The sequence below is a fragment of the Myzus persicae genome, unplaced genomic scaffold, assembly GCF_001856785.1.
Source record: "Myzus persicae strain clone G006 unplaced genomic scaffold, MPER_G0061.0, whole genome shotgun sequence".
NCBI lineage: Eukaryota > Metazoa > Arthropoda > Insecta > Hemiptera > Aphididae > Myzus > Myzus persicae.
Window position 1 is genome coordinate 22451 of NW_019104267.1, and position 21234 is coordinate 43684.

Here is a 21234-nt window from a genome sequence, read left to right on the forward strand (position 1 = left end):
CTAAAAATGTTTGTTAAAAAATGAGATTTCTACATGTCTACTTAATGTTACAATTAATTCAGTGAGAAGTGGATAATCAAATGTTAGAAAAGATGGGCAAGTGTGCAGCACTATACTATACAGTTTAGGTCATAAGTGGATCACTGTAATAGATGATGTTAAATTTGAATTTAGTGATTCATCATTGTACAAGAAAAAAATGATTCAGAAAAAAGAACCTGTCAGCTATTATGTCAAGTAAATTTCATAGTATGTTTTTGATATTCCTATTAAAATTAAAGTAACTCAGTAATTATTATTATTTAGGTAAGTTGATTTAATATTTGACAAAAATGGTATAAATTATAATTATCTAATCATATACTGTATATTTATAGTATATTATAATATTATTGTTATTAACTTTTGAGTAATTACCACCTTTAGATTAGTGTGAATAGGTTCATGGTAGTTATGGATTATAGATACGTAATAGCAAATAGCTAAAAACTAATCTAAATACTGGAAAATGTCATCGCGTAGTTAAAGTGAAATGTAAATTATATGTAAAACTGTAAAAGTTTTAAATACCATTAATAATATTTTTGAATAACAACAAAATAATTTTTCAAATTTTAGAGATTTGGAAGAATTTTGTCAACATTTTAACTTAAAATGCTTTTATAAAAAGAAAAATTGTACCTATATGCATCTTTAATATTTTTAAGCTACTGTCAGAACAACTAGAACAAGTAACAATTTATGAGGAACATTGTATTTTATATTTTAGCTTTTTTTTTATTGATATTTATAGAAAAAAAAATTAAACTCATTAGAAAATTTAATCGTGTATACCTATAAGTGATAAAATAAATTGTCGGTGATCATTTCAAGTATCTACGGATTTCAGTATTTGAATTATAACGAAATAGTAACATCGCTCGATAAGAATTCATTAATTTATGCGTAAATATGCAATTTCAAAAAAATTTGACTTTATGTGCTTATTAAAATTAATATAACTTTCCAATAAACATTTTTTTTTTGTTATTGGTAGAAATAAGACTTAAGAGGAATCTTGTATTTAATTTTGAAATCTTAGATAGGGGTAAAAAGAAATTTTTTATGAAATTCTACCTAAAAATAATGTGCAACTAATTTATGATTGTGATGAATCTTGTTAACGTTTTAACTTTAAACTCTCATAAAAAATTATTGCGGATATACAGTAATTATTTTATTATTTACACTAAGAACAACTTATGAAAATTCTTATTATCAATTTTCAAATATTTTACCCAAGAAAGATTATTTATAGACACTAAAAAAATTTAAAAAAAACAAAAATTATGTTTTATGAAATCCATGATTACGACTTATAGAAATGATGATATGTTTAGGATTTTGTAAATTGTACCTACCTACCTACAGGGGTCGAAGTAGCTCAAAATAAGTCGAATGATGCTTTTTATAATTTATATACGTAGTTCTTATATACTGCTTAAACAGCCGTACAAAATAGGTGGGATGGAAAATATGAATTATAAAAAGTGGAGGAATTTCTCCACCGTTTGGCTCCATCCCACCTTATCCCCCTCCCCCAATTTAATTTAAAATATTTTTTTCTTTATGTGTATATTGCCAATCAGTGATCGGGATCGAGTATAGAATTATAAAATATAGAAGTCAATGGTAAAATATAAAATTAATTTATACCGTTTAGAAAAAATAATAAATTTAGATGAATAAAAGAAAACAAATATATATTCAATGTTATGTAAAGATTATCTATAAAATTATAGATATAAGTACTTGTGAGTTGTGGGTATGAAAAATAAAAGTTAAGTACCTTAGGGCTTAGTTTAAAAATGAAAAAAAAACATTGATGATTAAATAAGAATTTTCTTTTATTTGTAACTAAAAAAGGAAATCGTTTGTTTTCTAAAGGAACGACAAGGAAAGATTTTTTTTCAAGGAATGAGAAACGAATTCCTTTTTAAAAAGAACTTGCCAAACCCTAATAGTTATCGATACTCCATGCTCGACTGTATTATTACTACCTAATAATAGTTATTAGGTAATAAACTAATAACTAATAAGAGTAATACGTAATATAATTGTTTATGTACCATTATTACGATACAACATTGAACATACACGACACATTATCAGATACATAAAATATATGTACATATAATCAATGTAAAAAATTCATTACTCCCACAAAGAAGTGTTACTCATTAAAAATAAAAACGCATTTACATAAAATAGGTATAGTTATTAAATAATTCATTGAATTGAGTCTTTTATACTGAAATAATTTCAGGATAAAGTGAAATTATCCATTTGTTGGTTTAATGTTTTGATATTTTATTTCTAGGAACAGTCGAATAGGGATTTGTTTTAGCCTATTACTCGTAGAACATCACTATGTTATGATATATTGATTATTGATATCAATATGTCTATGGTTGTCGTCGACAGGTCTCGTGGTGGAGGGGGTAGAGGAGAGGATGTGAGACAATGTGTTGGTAAATGGTAGGTCCTTGTGCCGTTCTTATTTTTTGTGTTCAGATTTTAAAAGCTGTTCGATTCTTTTGCTCGGCGATTTGTGCTGTTGCCGGTTATTCAAAGTAGAACGTCTACAGTAGTCCATAGACGTCTCGTCGTGGCAACGGAGAATGTGCTAGTATCACCCCGACTGTCCCGACTCCCGAGTGCCATCGAGCGGGAAGGAGACGAAAAAAATCTATCTTGAAATTATTGACGACTGGCCGAGTACAGCGAAACAAAATAGCCGCGAGTCGCGCCGATAACGAACAATAGCCGATAAGCGGCGACAGCCGACAAGTGGCGATCAGGCATCAGCTGACAGCCTGCTGCTGCTGCTGCGGACGGAACGTGCGCGCGGTCTCGATCCGAACGTTATCTGCCGATTCGCAGTATGAGTAGAAGAGAGGAAAAAAAATAACGACGGAACAAAACAAAAACAATGCACCACCGCTTGCCGCCGCCGCCGCCGCCGCCGCCGCCGCTGCTGCCTGTTACTCAAGGGCGCATTTGATAACAATGCGAAATCGTCTGTGTTTCTCTCGCACGGTTCCGTCGTCGGCGAATCACACGGTGCCAGTCGGAGAATCGTTTGCCGCGGACCAAAGCCACGACCGTCGCCGCCGACGGCCATCGAGAGGTGCAAACTGAGGTGTCCGAAACGTGAGACAGAAACCGGAGACGGACACGCGGGTGTTACCGGTTGCCGCCGCGGCCACAGCAACAGCAACAACAACTGCTACAGCAGCAACAGACTTACGGCACGGCGCCCGTGTGGTGGTCGCGAGCTCCTCCGCCGCCACACCCGTCCGACGGTGATATCAGGTCACACATTGTTCGTACAACCTAACCTAACCTACCCTCGGTGGTCCGGGTACACGTTTTCCACTCATATCGTTTGATCGCCTGTTGTTCCGATCGCACGGAACCGTTTGGATACCACATCCATCTACACAACGTCCATCGGTCCACAAGCCGACAGGGAAACGCACTGCCAAAACACAAGGAATATGCCTTCGGTATGGGATCCAAAGGTGTGTAGTGCAAGCTTGCCGACCGTTACTTTAAAAATGTTTTGTTTTTGTCACAGTTAGCAAAGTCTGTAATGCTAGTTAACATAGTCACACAAATCGCTATCACTTCTTAAAGTTGTGTTTTATCTTGGATTAAAAGATTAAATGCTTTACATAGCCAGTGACATAGTTATAGTCGAATCCAATCAAGGCACCTAAATATTTATTATAATGAGATAACATATCATTAGCTATTATATTGATTAAAGCATTTCTTAAATATTGTTAAATTTATTTAAGGACGTATTAACTGGAGATATTTATGACCTAATTATTATTATGATATATTTTCTATATTATGCGTCCAAAGTTTTGATCATTTTATTGTTTTATTGTGTTGAAGGTAAATCCAATAACTTTTGAAAGATATCTAATTATCCACGATAGTTTGAATATGGATTAAACATGTTTTTATAAATAAAGCATTGAATAAACACGATTTTACCATCCTAAATTTCTATGAAATAACTTAGTATTATGGTAATAATTATATGAATGCACTAAAAATTGATCTTTTATAAGTCACAAACATACGATTTTCCATATTACCTACTTAACCTATTTTCTGTTGATTATTAAGCTTGTGAATTTATGCTTAAATGTTTTTGATTGTTGGACGTACATTATGTCTTACCAGAGATATAATTAAGTATCCCTACAGAGCATGTTTTGTTTGTTGTTTGATTTTTAAATTTAGATAGGCACTGTGAGGTATGTAAATGAGCTTTGTACATTTACCAAAATGTCATTGGTTTCTTATTTAATTTCTATTAAATAGAATTAGAATAATTGACTTTATTTTGAATACAGTTTTGTTATGAGCAACTTATTATTTCTTTATGAAAATAAAGTAAATTTTTCGTGTAATAATATAAAATAAATTGATATAAATCTATTATTCCGACTAATATGTACTAGAATGAAACATTTGTTTGTAATATTAATAATCTGAATTTGTATTCTGTCTAAACATTATAGAGGTTTTTATTTTTAAAATGACCTAATAACTGCTAATTAATATGAAGAAGTGTTCTTAACGACAGTCATAAAAAGAGATTACAATCAAAAATAATTAGTATTTAACCATGATAAAAATTGTTAGTGTTATTTAAATTATGATGGCTGAAGATTTTTGGGTTATGTTCTTTATTTTTTAATAATTGTATATGTGAATAACTTTTATATTTTCCTAGTAAACAATTATAAAATAGTAAAGCATAAGTAATAAACTTATCTTTTTTTTTTACAGATTGTAAAGTTGAAACTGTAATAAATTAGTCTGTAACATATTTAAGATTATTTCATTCGTTTATAGAGGACCACATAAGTTGACAGTTTATTTTTTTTTTTACAGATTGTCAATGGCCAAAAAATGAATCCAATGTCCAGATATCACCAGGTCGCCAATTGCGATCACATGTTCTTCAATTATGTCCGAATTGTAATCAACCCATTCAAGGTAAGACTGGGCAGCAAAATGTTTGTATGTGTTTGTCTTCCACCCCAGCTACAACTAGCGATCCTACTTTTTCTAACCAATCAAAAAAAAGGAACAGAAAAACTTTACAATTACCAGCCACATGTAAACGTCAGCTGTTCGATGAATGTTATGAACAGCCCGAAAGTACGGTGAGTATATCTGATACTCAAAAACCAACAGTGGCTGAAAGTACAGAAAGTGGTGAAAGTTCAAGTACTTCTATACAACCATCGCAACAACAACAACCTGGAGTCAATCAGATGTTGAGAGGTCGACACATATGTCAAGTGTGTTTTAAGTCGTTTACAAGTCCATGTAAATTGACACAACATTCTTATTCACATACTGGTGAAAAACCATTTGTGTGCAAACATTGTTCAAAAGCATTTTCGTCAAAATTTAAACTAGTTCGTCATGTATTAATACATTCTGACCAACGTCAATATCATTGTACAATTTGTGATCGAACATTTCATAGGAAAGACCATTTAAAAAATCATGCCAAAGTACATAATCCTATTAAACGGACTTTACAATGTGATCGCCCTGGTTGCTCAAAAGAGTACAGTTCAGTGCTTAGTTACCGTAAACACATAGCTGTACATTCTGTAGAAGAAGGATTCCTTGATTGTAAGATTTGTAGTAAAGTATTTGAATCCAAAGATGAACTCATGTACCATTTGAAAATACATTCAGGATCGAGGGTAATTAAGACTCCAGCTGATAAGAAATATCGATGCAACTTTTGCGATCGTAGTTTTTACACTGGTAAGGATGTTCGTCGACATATGGTTGTACACACTGGTCTGCGTGATTTCCTATGTCAATTTTGTCCTCAACGATTTGGTCGTAAAGATCATCTTACTCGACACATAAAAAAAAGTCACAACATCAATGCGAGTAAGAAATCCAAACCAAAAAAACCAACTGAACTGTACAAAAGTAAATCGGTTGAAGCAATTTATCTTGAAACATGTGGTCAGCCATATAAGTTAGAAAGGAATGTAGCAGAAACAGTTACTAGTGGAGATTTCATAAAACAAGAAAATTCTTCTACAATGTCAGAAATAGAAATGTTCCATTCATCTAATATAACTAGTTTTAATTACAGTGAAAATAATAGTGAGACAGTTATTCAAACTGTTGGATCAACCAGTGAAGTCAATTTACCAGTTATAAGCTATGAACCTCAAGCGTCATATCCAGTTGATGAACTGAAAGTATTTGATACAACCTTAACCAATCAGCTAGCAGACAATTACGAAGAGTCAACCAACCCTGAAATGCCTGGATTATCTCAATTAATTACTTTGATACCATCTTCAACCCTAACTAATATAGAGCCTAATCTCTCAGTACTGACAAGTCATGAACCATCTATTTTGCCTACTCAGCATGTAGTTGGACATGAGCCAACACAGCTTCAAGTTGGTGAATACCTTACATCTTCATCAGAAATACTGTCTGCTCTTTTACGACAAACTTCTGAAACAGGCACTACACCTTTACCAGGGTTCAATCAAGTTTTTCATCAACAACAATAATAGTTCCATTAAAAAAACATTATGTATATAAATATACATTTTATCTAGTCAGTCATCCATAGTAGTTCATATATATTTACCTTTTCAGATTATATATTTATTTTAGGTATACAAACCTTACAAAAAATAAATTATTTTTGACTTAATATATAACAATAAAATTGCGCTTTATACCTTTACTGGCTCACTACAGTAACATATATATATATATATTTTTACATTTATATATACTTAACATATATGTATGCATATTATATTCCTTCATGTCAGATATTTTTGTAGATTAAATAATAACACTGTAATTTGTTAATACGCTTTCTACATCCAATACGTAGTGCAAGTCAAAAAATATATATTATATATAATCTAGTCTTCAAACAGTGCATACTATGTTAGTGTTATGTTTCAATAGTTTCAGAGTGTTATTTTTTTTTCAGCAAATTGTTAAAATTATTTTATTACATATTATATATATATATATATATATATATATAAATATTTAAGTGGTTTGTTAAATAATTTTATGTTTATTTTATCTTTTGTAAATCATGTTTATTTTATTTTACGGATATAAGATTAAGATTGCCGTTGTCAATATTACACCAAACCATGTTCTGAAGAAGAATGACCTGGCCAATAAACCATTTTAGTTTTTTAAATATCGCTTTTATGGGCATGTTATTATTATTATTATTTTTTTTTTTTTTTGGGGGATGATAATATTAAAAAGGAAATATTATGTTTTTGTTTTCAGATCGTAAATTTGATTTTATATTTTGTATGTATGTTATAATGGGGACCAAAACCAGTACTCATAAGTTCCTAGTGCTACACATCTAATTGTTGTAAATAACATATAAATAGTAGTGGTATAATGTATGTTATTGCACAATGCTTAAATAAACTTGTTACAACTGTGACTGTAAGTGTTTGTAAACATACAGAATATATAAACATGTATTTTTTTATGTATTAATATTTAATAGTGTACCTGCTATATGTTAATTAAGACAGAACCATAAGATAGTTTTTAATTTAATTTGTTTAATCCGTTTGCTAATATTGATTTAGCCGTATATTTTCTTGCCGTGTTAAGAGATCTAAATCATGTAATTGATATAAGAGTTTCAAAAGTTTTTTTTACTATTTTGTCTAATGTTTTTATACCAAGTTTTTATTAATTTGATACAAAAATAGCAATTTATTTTTATACTATGTATTATAAATCTGTTATTGGAATTTGTCCTACAGATTATTTGACGTTTAAAAACTAATTTGGTATTGCTGTGAAAGAAATGACCTGTAATTTTGAGCTGTGTCAAATTTTTTAATTAATTTCATGTGTTCATTAACGCTTACAAAACAATATATAAACCATTATTATTTATAATATTTAATGTTTACCTAACCTTTATGTTGTTCATAAGAGTACAACCGTTACCGTTGTTACCAAAACTATTTTTATATGTCTACAAATATAATGTTTATGAGTGTTTAATAATAATGTAATAATAATAGTTGGTTAAGAATTGTATTCTCTAATATTTTTCTATGTTTTATTTGTTATTACTTACAAGTTGTGGTAAATCATAGAGCTTATTCATTTTTAAGGCAGTTATTATTATTATTTTTTTGTTATTTATAGATATTATACTATTAGATGTGTCTTTTTGTTTTCAATCATTAGGCGCGGCCTGTATAACAATATTTTTTTGACAATAATCACTTAATATTGAAGTTTTGATTTAGTAATTCTGTTCATAAAATATTTGAATTTTCATTTAAACACTTGTATCAAAGTCTTAATTTTTTAAATAGGTATTGGTACTTACATTGTAATTTAGAACATTGCAAAATTATTACCAAAATTGTGACAATATTTATTATCTTGAAATATTGTAAATTTATATTGTTGAACTATTTGTAACAGTTATTCATTTTTTAAATACATAAAAGACATGTTACCTTATTTTATACATTAATTTGTCTGTAAGATTTATTTAATTAATACAATAAATTTTAATTTGTTTTTTTTTTGTAAGTTTAAGGAAAGCGTTTCTGTGATATTATTGTTACAATAGTTAAGTACAAATATTATAATTTGTTATGTTTAATGGTTAACAGCTTTGGTTAGAGTTTGATGGTTCATTTATTATTATTATTATTATTATTATCATTATTTTATCAATATGTATTTTTATTTGATTTATATACACATATATACTTATGTTTTTTTTGTAAATATAAACAGAAATTGGTTAAACATTTTATTATTCACAGGGAACTTGTGCAATGCAATCAATACTTTAACGTTCTTTACAGAAAATATAGTTGTATAATTCCATTGACTGTCATTGCTTTTTACTTAAATTTAATGTAAATATATTTTTATGTTTATTAAATTTAAATCACTTTTATACACTTTTAAGATGACCCAATTTTTAGATTTACCTTCTCCTAAATTTAAGTATATCACTGACTGTAGGTATAATATATAGGTACAGTACTTACCAAAAATTCAATATCGCTTTAGTTTAAATATTACTTTAACCAAAAGTAAAAAAATGTATATACTATGTACGTTGTATAATTTTTTACCATGTAACTATGTGACTTTTTTCAGTCATTTTAAAATAAAATGCTAATTTACCAGTTTTTAAATTTTTTAAAGTAGCTATTATTTTAATAATAGTTTTAAAACAATAGACATTATTCTTCAAACTTAAAACTGAGTGCAAATTGACCAAGATATTTAGAAAAAAATAGTTTAGTTAGCAATACAATACTAAAATAAATCACGTTTGTGATTTGTCTAAACCTACTAATTAATCTTGATAGTAAGTATTTCGAGTAATTGATGATAGTAAAAAAATACATACCTATTGGTAGAGTTTTTAGTGCTACCTACTTTACCTATAAGTTAATTTTTGTAAACAAATAGTTAGTCAGTAATACACTATTCTACATTTTTCCCTATTTATTAGGTAAAAAAAAGTTTTTAGATTCTAAGTGTAGGTAGCAAAAGACTAGATTTTACAATGATGAGTTTTTTTCTATCCCATAAACTTTTAGGATAGTAAAAATGCTCCAATTTTCTACATCAGCATCTTTTCTAATAGGAATGTTGTTGGTGCATAAAAGAGGACAAAATTGAAAATTGATAGTAGTTTGAACCTCCCCCTAGATACGGCCTTGGTTACTCGTGTGATATTCTGTACCACCAATAGTTACCTATCACCAGTTACTATACAATTAATTGTATGCCAATTATCTTTACCTATTTATTGTTTAAATCATTAAAATTACTTTTTATTAATGTGTATGTATACTTTGAAACAATATACTCAATTTATATTACATTTACAGTTAAAATATTTTTACTAATTATTTTTTTAATTTAATAATACATAATACATAATACATCATACATCTATGAAAAACATAATAAATATTTAAGAAACAACCCAAAAAGTTTAATTTTAAAACACTTCATATTATTATCAACTATTATTTAATAGTAAGGTTAAGACGTATAAAAACAAGGTGAAATAACTTTTTAGATAAAATCTATTGAGATTAAAAAATATATAAATTATAAGGTTCCTTCCTACTTAATGTTTAAGCATCATGTTTAAGTTAAAATTCCATTATTATGAAGATTGGCATAAAAAGTTATCTGATGTCATGGCGGTTAGTCGATTGGGGTACATATTTTGTCACTCAGTCAATTAAGGCACAAATATACTTGGAACCACCTCGGTGCACACAGTAGTGCAGTACTTACTCAACAGACAATTACTCCCAGCACACCTCTGAAACTTGTATATCATGTAAATAATATAGGCAACTGAAATACAGATAAACCTAACTAAAAAAGTGAAAAATTCTTAGTTGTTTGAAAATTTTTAGGGAAAACCAAAAAAAAAATTAAGAAAAACTGATCCAGTTACTAATAATTCAGTTGAATTTTGTGCACAGCCATATATTCATATATCTTATTATCCCCCGCAGTCACTATTAGCATTATAGACTAAAGACTTATATAGACAGGTACATTTATAATATTATTTTAACGTAGAGCCGTTATAATATAATCTCAAAGATTGATTTGAAGATTAACATTAAATAACAAGTTGTGCATAGTTATTAACATATTATATTAAGTAGAGATATAGGACATGGGTAGATATTGTTTCGGAAACAAACTGGATTTTTTTATTATTTATTTAAACTAGAATATTACAATCTATCAAAATATAATTTAAAAAATAAAAATAGAAGTGTTATGGAATTATTCCCATTAATTCAATATTCAAAATACCTAACTTTCGGTCTTTCTGCACTTAAGAAAATAATAAGTATAGGTATAAGTTTACCCGATCATTGTAGATTGGTGTCCTCTACTAACTTAACTGTGGGTAACAATAAATTATAATACATGCACAATGTTGAGTCTCTAGTCCCTACGACCCTACCTACATTTTGTTAATATTATTTATATACGACACTTACACTTTTACCCTGCTATAAAATATATGGATAAGGAACTGACGCTGGCACGCTTCTCTTACCGTCTAGTTTATCGTGTACCCATAATTTATATTGTATCTTAATTTGTTTTAGCCCAATACCTAACTGGAATTTGAAAATAGGTATCTCGTAGGCAATGATAAATTATATACTACTTATTATATCTAACGTTTAAAAAAAACAATGTTTTTATTTACCTGTACGGCTGTACCTAACAATATCTTAAATGAGTTAGTTAGGCGTAACAAGGAATTTATAGTAAACATATTTATTTTATTTATCTCTAGGTACATAAATAAAATAAAATTAGCGGTTTTTTTGTGAACTGCCTATTTGTGATATGAATCGTTTTATAATTTAATAACAACCTGTTTATATAAATTTAAAATTGATATTTTATATAAAACGGTTGTCTAGTGGATACCTACCGTTCTGCTTTACAGTAGGTGTCGAAATGTCTGCGTGGTGGGTCTATTATAATGGATGTTTTAAACTTGAATTTAATGATACATCATTATATACCCAATATGAAAAACGATTCTGAGTGGAGGCAGTCTGTAGTCAGCTTGTTTTTTGTTATTGCTTTAATACTATTAAACATTAAAGTGATTTTTGAAACTAGTATTATTAGGTATTTATTACGTTGGTTGCTTTAACTTTTGCAGATAGTTTTTAGCATTTATTACATTGTAATTATTTAATAACTATAATTGAGTATATTTATATCATATTATATTATTGTTATTCACTTTTAAGGCAATATCACCTTACCGCAGGTCCGTAGAACAGTGTACCTAATAAGTTCATGTCATTAATAGGTAATAGTTTAAAAGTAGGTAAGTAATCTAAATATTTTGAAAATGTAATTTTATACAGTAGAAAAAAAATGTCTTTATAAAAATGTTAAGTAAAAATGTCTATAAAAAGCTCAAAAATAGTGAAAATATTTTAAAAATTATACCATATATAGAAAATGATAGTATACATATTCAGTGGAAACGTCAAGTAGGTAGGTACCTACCTATCTACGGATATTTGTTTTTGAATTACAACAAAGTACAAAAAAATGTAAAAAACATTTACGGAAAAATATTTATGTTTTCAATGGGTGAACACTGAACAATGAGCATCCATTGCAGTTAAAAATTGAACTACAAACGCTTATTAAAATAAATAAATGTGACCGGTGAATCATTTTTTTATTATAAGTAGAAAAACTAGATTGACACAAAAGTGACACAACGCATATTATTCATTGATTAGAATGTTATACTAACGACATAAGTATAAAGTATCTAAAGGTTATTATTTTATTTATAGAACACTTATTTTTTACTATTTTAGAAAAACTATACTTAATTATACATTTACACTTATTTTAACACTACACTTTTTTTTTGGTTAAGTGCAAAATCATGTTTTACTCTACGTCATGCACCTATCACAGATACGTGTTTTCAGTTTTTCACCCGAGAGAAATACAATATATTATATTCTGCTTGAAAAGGGCAGTACAACTCTACAACACCTCAATCATCCAATATTATTGACCAATAGTTAGTTAGGTACTTATAGACTATAGTAGGTACATAAATTCTAAATATATTTATTTTCTTCATTAAGGTGTTGCAGTTATTGATTACAATTTTAAGACCTTATTTTAGTATTTCTCGTATTATATTAAAATTAAAATATTTAGAATTTATAAACACATAAAGCGTTTAAAACTTTAAGCTTGTGAGAATCGTTTTACGCAATTTTAGTGCAACAACAATTTCCACAGTCCATAGGAAAAATTCTCACACTACTTTCAATAGTCAGATTTCGAATTTTTTTATATTTTTAAAACGAAGACACGATGCACGCCACATTGGAATCAGATTTTAAAAACCAAAAATAATACTTAATAAAATATTACTAGCTGTTATTAACTTACAAGAAAATATAGACTTAACACTCGTATGAAACGACGTGAATAGGTCGTATAAGCTTAAAATTAACTTTCATTGCGTTGTGTAGGTAAATAATAACAAACGTAGTTGTGAATAGTTTCAAGTATTTACGAATAATATTCATGAATTTTTTGAAATTATCTTTATAATTTATATTGTATAACCTCGATTGTTGATGAAAAATCGCAATTTTTCGATTTGTATTATATCCAATTTTATCAAAATTTAAATTAAAAATGGCCTACCTATTAAAAAAAAATTTTCACATGATTTTTCAATATTTTTAATTTATTATGGGTGCATTATATATGATGATTACAAAAAAATGATGACTGTTTACTTTCATTATTTTCCAACCGCTGTAAGAACAACTTATTATAGGAACCTTGTATTAAATTATCAAGCTATTGACCTACAAAACAAAATTAAGTCAAAATATATCGAAAAAAACTAAAATCGTGTGGCCTATAACTGGCTATAAGACAGATGGCTAAAAAAGTTCCAAAATATTTTCAAAGTTTTATTATTTATAGAAATTCCTTACAAAAATATTTAGTAAACATCTAATGGTAAAGTTAAGTACCTATAATAGTTATTATATAGTATAGTGGCGTTTTTCTTTTATGATTTACGGCTATAAAACAAAATCGAATCTAGCTGTGAGGACGTATTATCCGAGTTTCTGCTGTTTAATTTTAATTTTTCCCAATTATTTTGAAAACAGTGACATATTGCAGCAGGTAATATACTAATATGTGTCATGTGAATGAAACCATATTATAGATACTCACCTAAATTATAATGAACATACATAAGGCCTTGATCGCTTGGCTCACCAACCCCCCTTCAATTTTTTTTTCGAGCTAAGATCTCATGACTCTTATATGAAACATTTGATTGAAAAATAATGCAACATTATAACTTATTAACATTTTAAATTTATAACTCTTCAAATTTTCCCTCAGTTCTGATACTCCGATAACTTTTATATAAATACAACTTACATAATGTATTATTCTACGTATATAATATATGTATATTCATATGTTGGTTGCCATGGTAAATATTATACGGACAAATTTTTCAAAAATTTTTTTGTTTACCTAATAGGAATATATAATATAATATACCTAAATTAAGCAAAGCTATAACATTTAACTGTGGGTGCCAATTGCCAGTATTATTACAATTTACAATTATATGTAGGTACGTGTACCTAATTTTTGTTTATTGATCTTTCATGTATAATTATACTCTAGCCACTAAGTATAGGCAATTAAAATACTGTTAGTAAGAAGAAATTCCATAAATCAGAAAAATCATTAATTTGTTTTCTTTATAAAAAGTATATTATATCTATTATTTCAATTTCATTTTCAGCGTTTTAAGCTGTATGATATATAAGTGGTTTAATTTCATCAACTGCGCGTGATATCATTATAGAAGTCTGGAAATCATGCCGTTGCCTTGGATACGCGAAAGTATACCGAGTAGGCTGTTACATAATGAAAGAAATGGTTCGTGAAAAATTGTTAAGTAAATGAAAAATAAACCCAAGTCAACCTACGCTAAAACATTCATTGAATAATGTATGAGTTGGGTAAAATAAATGTAGAATATTTTATTCATTCTGCAAAAGGAGTATAATATATGTAATAAACAGCTGAAGTGTATACATATAAATATAGAATATATAGGATTCCATTAGCTCTATCGTATACTATAACAATTGATACTCAATGTATACTCAATGCTCAGTTTTTAGATCAAAATCCATTGACATATATTAAATGTTTTATAATTTTATTCGGTAGTTCGATATAAGTGTATCCATTATATTATGTGTAATCTAAATATTTATAATATAATCATGTTAACCTGAATTTAACCCTTCCATATCCCTTCAAAAATTATTTACAAAATGATCCTCTAAGGGATGATGTCACTCGCCAACGAGGACCCCTCATTTGATGATAATTGGTTTTAGTGTACCTACTGTTTAAAATACTGTTAAAATAAACTATTTATAATATTAATAATAATAATAATAATAATAATAATAATTTATAATAGATATAACTGTAATAACTTTAAACTGCTTTATTATTTTACTTCTGTTATTATTGTATTACATATTTACGTGTAATATTTAAGTTATATAATACCTTACTATTATTTTTATTGTTGTCCTGTAACTTTAATGCAAACGGGAAGCCCGTATATTTCTAATAAATAAATAAATAAAATATTTTATTACAACAAATCAGTGACATTTATAAATATAATGTAGAAACAAAAATGTAATTCTTATCCATCGAATTTTTCATTTTTGTAATGTAAGACTTACGAATACATTTTCCGATCATTTAATCAATGATGAAATGTTACATTACTTGACATTTTAGACGCTCATCATAGTTCAAGTCCCAAATATCACGTGAGCTATAAGTTTTTAATATTTATTATTATTTAAAGGTAGATAGGTATTACGTTGGTCATTTTATTGGTGCCAAACAATATTGCCTTTGTTAGTATAGGTAGGTAATCAATTTTTTTTTTATTTAAACTTTGTTATTTACAAAGGTCATCAATTAAAATGTGAATTTAATTTATAACAGTTTGTGCTTTATATACTTAAACTTTTTGAATTATAAATTACTAATTAGTTATTAGCTATAATAAATTAATAGCCTACTGCTTGTTTTTCAAGGCCAATTATTAATACATATTATGAAATGTGTGGGTATTTAACGAATGTCCGGATTTAAATGTATTCAGATTACCATACCTTGAGGCATGTATGATATAATGTAAACACGTATTTGGTATGTAAGTGATATAATTGAAATTAATATACCTACCAATTAATTATGTCCTCTGATAAAAATTGCTATTAAAAACCAAAAAAAAACTTTGCTATTAAATTTCGGAAGCAGCCCTAGGTAGGTACAATATGCACATTAATTAATATCGATTACTTATATTGTGCAATATTTAATACCTATTTTGTGTGCATTTATCTTTACTGAATGTGGCATAGCATAGAATAGCATAGGATATTGACAATGCATACAGTTTATAAAAGATGAAATAAAAACATTTTCTTTCGTTTGCCAGATTTTTGAAACGATTAAAACGTTTGGTAAACGATATGTTTTAAATATTTATTGTGTCAACTATAAATTATTTTATTATTGACAAGTTTTTTCAAAAATTAGATTGTGCCTATAAATTAGTCAAGGTTGTTTTTCATAAATAAAACAATATCTGAGTTTTGGCAAGCAACATGTTTTACTGTGTATTGTGTAAAATGATTGATACCAGTGTATCTATGTGTAAAATCAACCATTTTACATATAGGTACACAATGGGACATCATTATTTTATTATCAAACGAACATACTAATGTTACTTTCTTAATTTTCATTTTGTGATTACTGATTACACATTTATCATTATCTATGCCTGAGGTTACACGTCACGTCTCATATTCTATAAAAGGCGTGGATTCGTAATGAAACAAATAAAAGCTTTCATGCCTATTACTGTTAATATTGTTTTTAAGTGTTTCATATGTTGGTGAATGTATAGTAAAATTAATTGTTAGAAAGATTAATGTATAAAAATGTGAAGTTTTTTCTTTTCATGATAGATGATCTTTTCTTAAAATAATTATTAAGCCATACGCATATATATATTAATTTTACTGTTTAAAAGATTTTTAAAAATAAAACATAATTTTACTTGAAAAATCAATAAATACCTGGGTAGGTATTTGTGATACTTTATGTGAGAATTGATATTTCGATTAATTATTTTTAAAAATAATAGTATTACGAGTTCACTTTCTCATATAATTTAATTATTAATTTAGTCGAGTTTGATAAAAAATTAAAAAGAATAAAAAATAAATGAATCCATTATTTTTCTGTTGAACGTTCGTCAATATTTTTAATTATATTTTCTGAAATTAAAAAAATATTCCGATTATTAATATATGTTTGTATTCTATTAAATTCATAGAATGATTTTTAATAATTTACTGTTAGTTTCAGTTTATTACTTATAAAATATAACATAATATAATTAGTTTATTATAGGACCAAATTGTGTTTTGAATAGTACCTACATTATAAAATATTGTCAAGGTATTTTCATTTTCATTTATATGCATTAAACTTGTTGGTTTATCACTACTACATTTCTAGTTTAAATCACGTTATCTCGGAGTGCCCTTTATGAAATGCTAATTTTCCGACCCGTTTATTCCTGTCTCTTGCCTCAATGGTTTAAAGTAAGGGATGACTTCCACTCCCGGATTGAGCTTGTTAACCTTATTTACCCGTCTCGTAATTTATATGCATCGCCTCATATCTACTCGTATAAATGGATTCTAAACTCAATTAATATTGTAAACCCTTTTATGTACAAAATTGATTTTGAATACGATAACAATTGCACACAATTATGTGTTTATTAACTGTGACATGATAGGAGCCAATACATATATTTTTTTTGAAGAGATATTTTATTTTAAAATATTCAAATATTTCAAATACCTATTCGATATTGTTACTTTGAATATTTTCTTGAGAATTAAATTAAAATTATTACAAGATATAATATAAAATAAGAACCGTGGGAACCTAACATAAACATTAATAATAGTACCTGCCTACATAATATAACCTTTATACTGAAAAAATGTACTTTAATAACTATTTTAAACTGAAATATAATATATTATATATTTTATATGTATTATAATAATAAACTGTACGTTATTAATTTAAGTCAATTATTACTATTAAAGACTATAATGTGTGATAGGTACGGATTTGGTAAATAAATACTATAAATGTACCAGCTATTGAAAATAATTAACATTTTGTGTAAAAATTACTTAATGTAGTAAGATATTGTATTTAATTTTTTTTCATTAAAATCCACAATATGTATGAAAAATAAAAAATAATATTCGTTTGTCCATTTTATAAACTGCCAACTGCATTATTAATTGGTCATTTAATCATTGGTACCTATATGTTGTATTAAATACGATTTTATTATTTTAATATTATTTAACGAAGTTAATATTTTGAAGTTAATCTTACATACGTCATAATGTATACCATTATGTACATCGTGTTATTGTACCATAATTACTAATTATTGATTATAATTTAAAATTAACAATATTATTGTTACCATATTATGTTTATATGGCATGTAGGTACCTACAAGCTACAGTAGGTTCATATAATATACTAAAAACTTGTAGCAAAGTAAGTAAGCTAAAAAGTTATTGTTTTCGCTAAACTAAGTAGGTAAGTACATAAACATTTAGTGAAAACAAATAAAAACTATTATGACATCATGCATCAATCATTTTATACGTATGAATTTTAATAATTGAATCGTTTTTAATATTTAGACCTTTAGGGATTTCTGAATATCTCTCATATTTTACTGATTTTTTATGTGCCAAAAATTAAACCATGCAGTCTGAGATTTATGGTGGCAAGGTGTAGGTACACTGTAATTTTGTTCTTCTTGTAATAACTAATAATACATTTAATCCTGATCACGTCTAAGTGTCGTATGACACAACTATATAATGATTAACAACACATACAACTAAACAACTTAGAAGAAAAACTATAAATCCAATAGTTATTATGTTTTTAATGCAAAATTTAAACTCATTATAGTGATAATAACAATCGTAGAATATTTTAATTACAATAATTAAGAAGATACGATCAAAAACTACAGTGATTATAATTTGTATTTAATATAATAATTATGTGATGCGAGAAAAAGGATGACACTATATAGTTAACATAGTGCTTTTAAGACAATACGAGGTCTAATTATTCATTGTAACCTTGAAATATTCTTTTAAAAATTAGATTACATGAGATAAGACTTTGACTCCATATGAGAATATATAAATACTCTTTGGTTACATTTTTCAAATTTTAAAACTAAATAAAAAATATCTACGATATTAGTCTGATTCTAAATTAGTTATTCAGGCATTGATAAAAATATATTTAAAAATTAAATATTATTTTTACTGTACTATTATAGTATTATACTATTATATACCTATATTTGTGTAATTTATATAGGTACCTATACTAAGCTTCTTTCTGTTGGTCGAATGCATTTTAAATGGCACACATCTTGTGATGTTATTCCCCTACGCTTTAGATTGGAAATGATACTAGATATATAGAATATACATTTATTTAGATTTAAAAAGTTGACTCTTATTAAAAGTTTGAGAAAGTAGTCGGTTTATACTATTATATCTTATTAACGATCATCGATTTTTAAAATATATTTTAAATAATTTATATCTGTACTATTGGTGTTATTGTGTTAAGTAGTAAAAAATATTTAAATATGTAGGGCGTATAGGTGTTAATAAAGCTATTGTAGCATAAGATTTACGATTTAAGTATTTACGATTTCTTCCAATTTAAAGACGGATCGATATTCTGGGATAAAGTAACTGCACAAAATTATATATTTTTTATATTATCAAGTAAAAATATATTTATATTAAATCTTAGTTCTAGGGCCCAGTCCGTAGCCTAAATTTTCCTCTCAAATAATATGTAGTTACTGATAGTTTGTGGATCATAATGTCGCAACCTGCAGTCGCGGTATAATTAAGTATAACATCTCATCTTCTTAACTACGTACACACAATGGACTTGCTTTTAACACTTCCTATATACCTCAACATTTATTCCTCTAACTATTTTTACTCAGTTTGAGCTATTTTTAGACATCAGAAATGTTTGATTTTTACTAGTTTTTTAAAATAATAATGAGATAAAAAAATTGTTGATCGGTCATAAACTTTTTTTTTACTTTTACAAGTACGCAGTACTCCCTCGTTAACACGAACTCGGTTAACACAAATTATTGGATAATGTGAACCGGTTTTTCAGTCCCAAGAAAGGCTCTATATTATAAGAAAGGGTTTTTTTTTATTTCCTCGGTTTAAACGAATTATTTTGGCTGACAAGAAACTCGAACAAATTTTAGGTACCATATTGTCGTTTTGTTGATTAACACGAATAGAAAAATATCAATATGTACATATGTATCTATTTTTTATACAAATGGATAATGATCTCGAGGTCTGCGATGAAAATGCTGGAGAAGATGAAAACCCCGAAATCTCAGATCAAGAAATTGAACCTACCGAACATACAGTGAATAAACCCTCTCGGGCTGATGCGTTGGCAGCCTTTGATACCCTCGTCAAATTTTTCCAAACTAGTACAGAGTTAGATTGAAAATTTGATGACCAGTTGAACAGCATCAGAAAACAGTGCCTAGAAAACTATGAAGTTACATTCACCCAGAAACCTATCACTGACTTTTGTAAACCTACGTGAGTTTTAAATTAATTTTTTTTGAAAAAAATGTATTAAAAATATTTCTTTATATATGATGTAGCGTTGTAATTAATTAATTAAAAATATTTGTTTATATGTAGTATGTATGTACCAAAGTAATGTACATTTATATTTTGAAGATTACATAAAAAAAAATTTATTTGAATGTAAAATAACCTATCGGCTTACACAAATTTTTTTAACACGAACAGGTTATTTTGTGGTCCCGTCGTGTTCGTGTTAACGAGGGAGTACTGTAATATACAATCTGTATCATTGATACAATAAGAATATATGCTAAAAGTACATTCACAGGAAAATAATTTGATAAAAGGAGCCACCCATTGATGACACTTTTTATGGTTATTAATTATTTACTTTAATTATTTATTTATTTATTTAATCTTTTTATATTTTATTGTAACAAATCACGACACCACTTGCGATTTAGGCGTCTTGGGGGATTACCTGGTATGGTAGCGGAGCTCAATTTTTTGATAAGTGGATTCGAATGAGTGCTTAGAAGATGGTTGTAGAATCTTTTATAGAAACATTTGGATTCCTCAGCTATTGTTTTTAATTTTAGATCTGAATGAAGGGAACAATTTGAGACGTAAGGAGGTGCATTTGTTAATTTCCTTAGAGCAATGTTTTGGAATCCTTGAATTTTGTTAAGGTTTGTCTTTTTTGCGCTACCCCATAACTGCA

At 27.5% G+C, this 21234-nt stretch overlaps 1 protein-coding gene across 1 annotated transcript; it reads left to right on the forward strand.

Moving 5' to 3' along the window:
• Positions 1 to 2206: 2206 nt before the first annotated feature.
• On the forward strand, positions 2207 to 7814 carry LOC111040725 (zinc finger and BTB domain-containing protein 41-like). The gene is made up of 2 exons (XM_022324734.1): positions 2207 to 3563; positions 4957 to 7814. Exons 1-2 carry the CDS (start codon positions 3551 to 3553, stop codon positions 6624 to 6626), a joined length of 1683 nt encoding a protein of 560 aa, XP_022180426.1. The 5' UTR covers positions 2207 to 3550; the 3' UTR covers positions 6627 to 7814.
• Positions 7815 to 21234: the final 13420 nt, after the last annotated feature.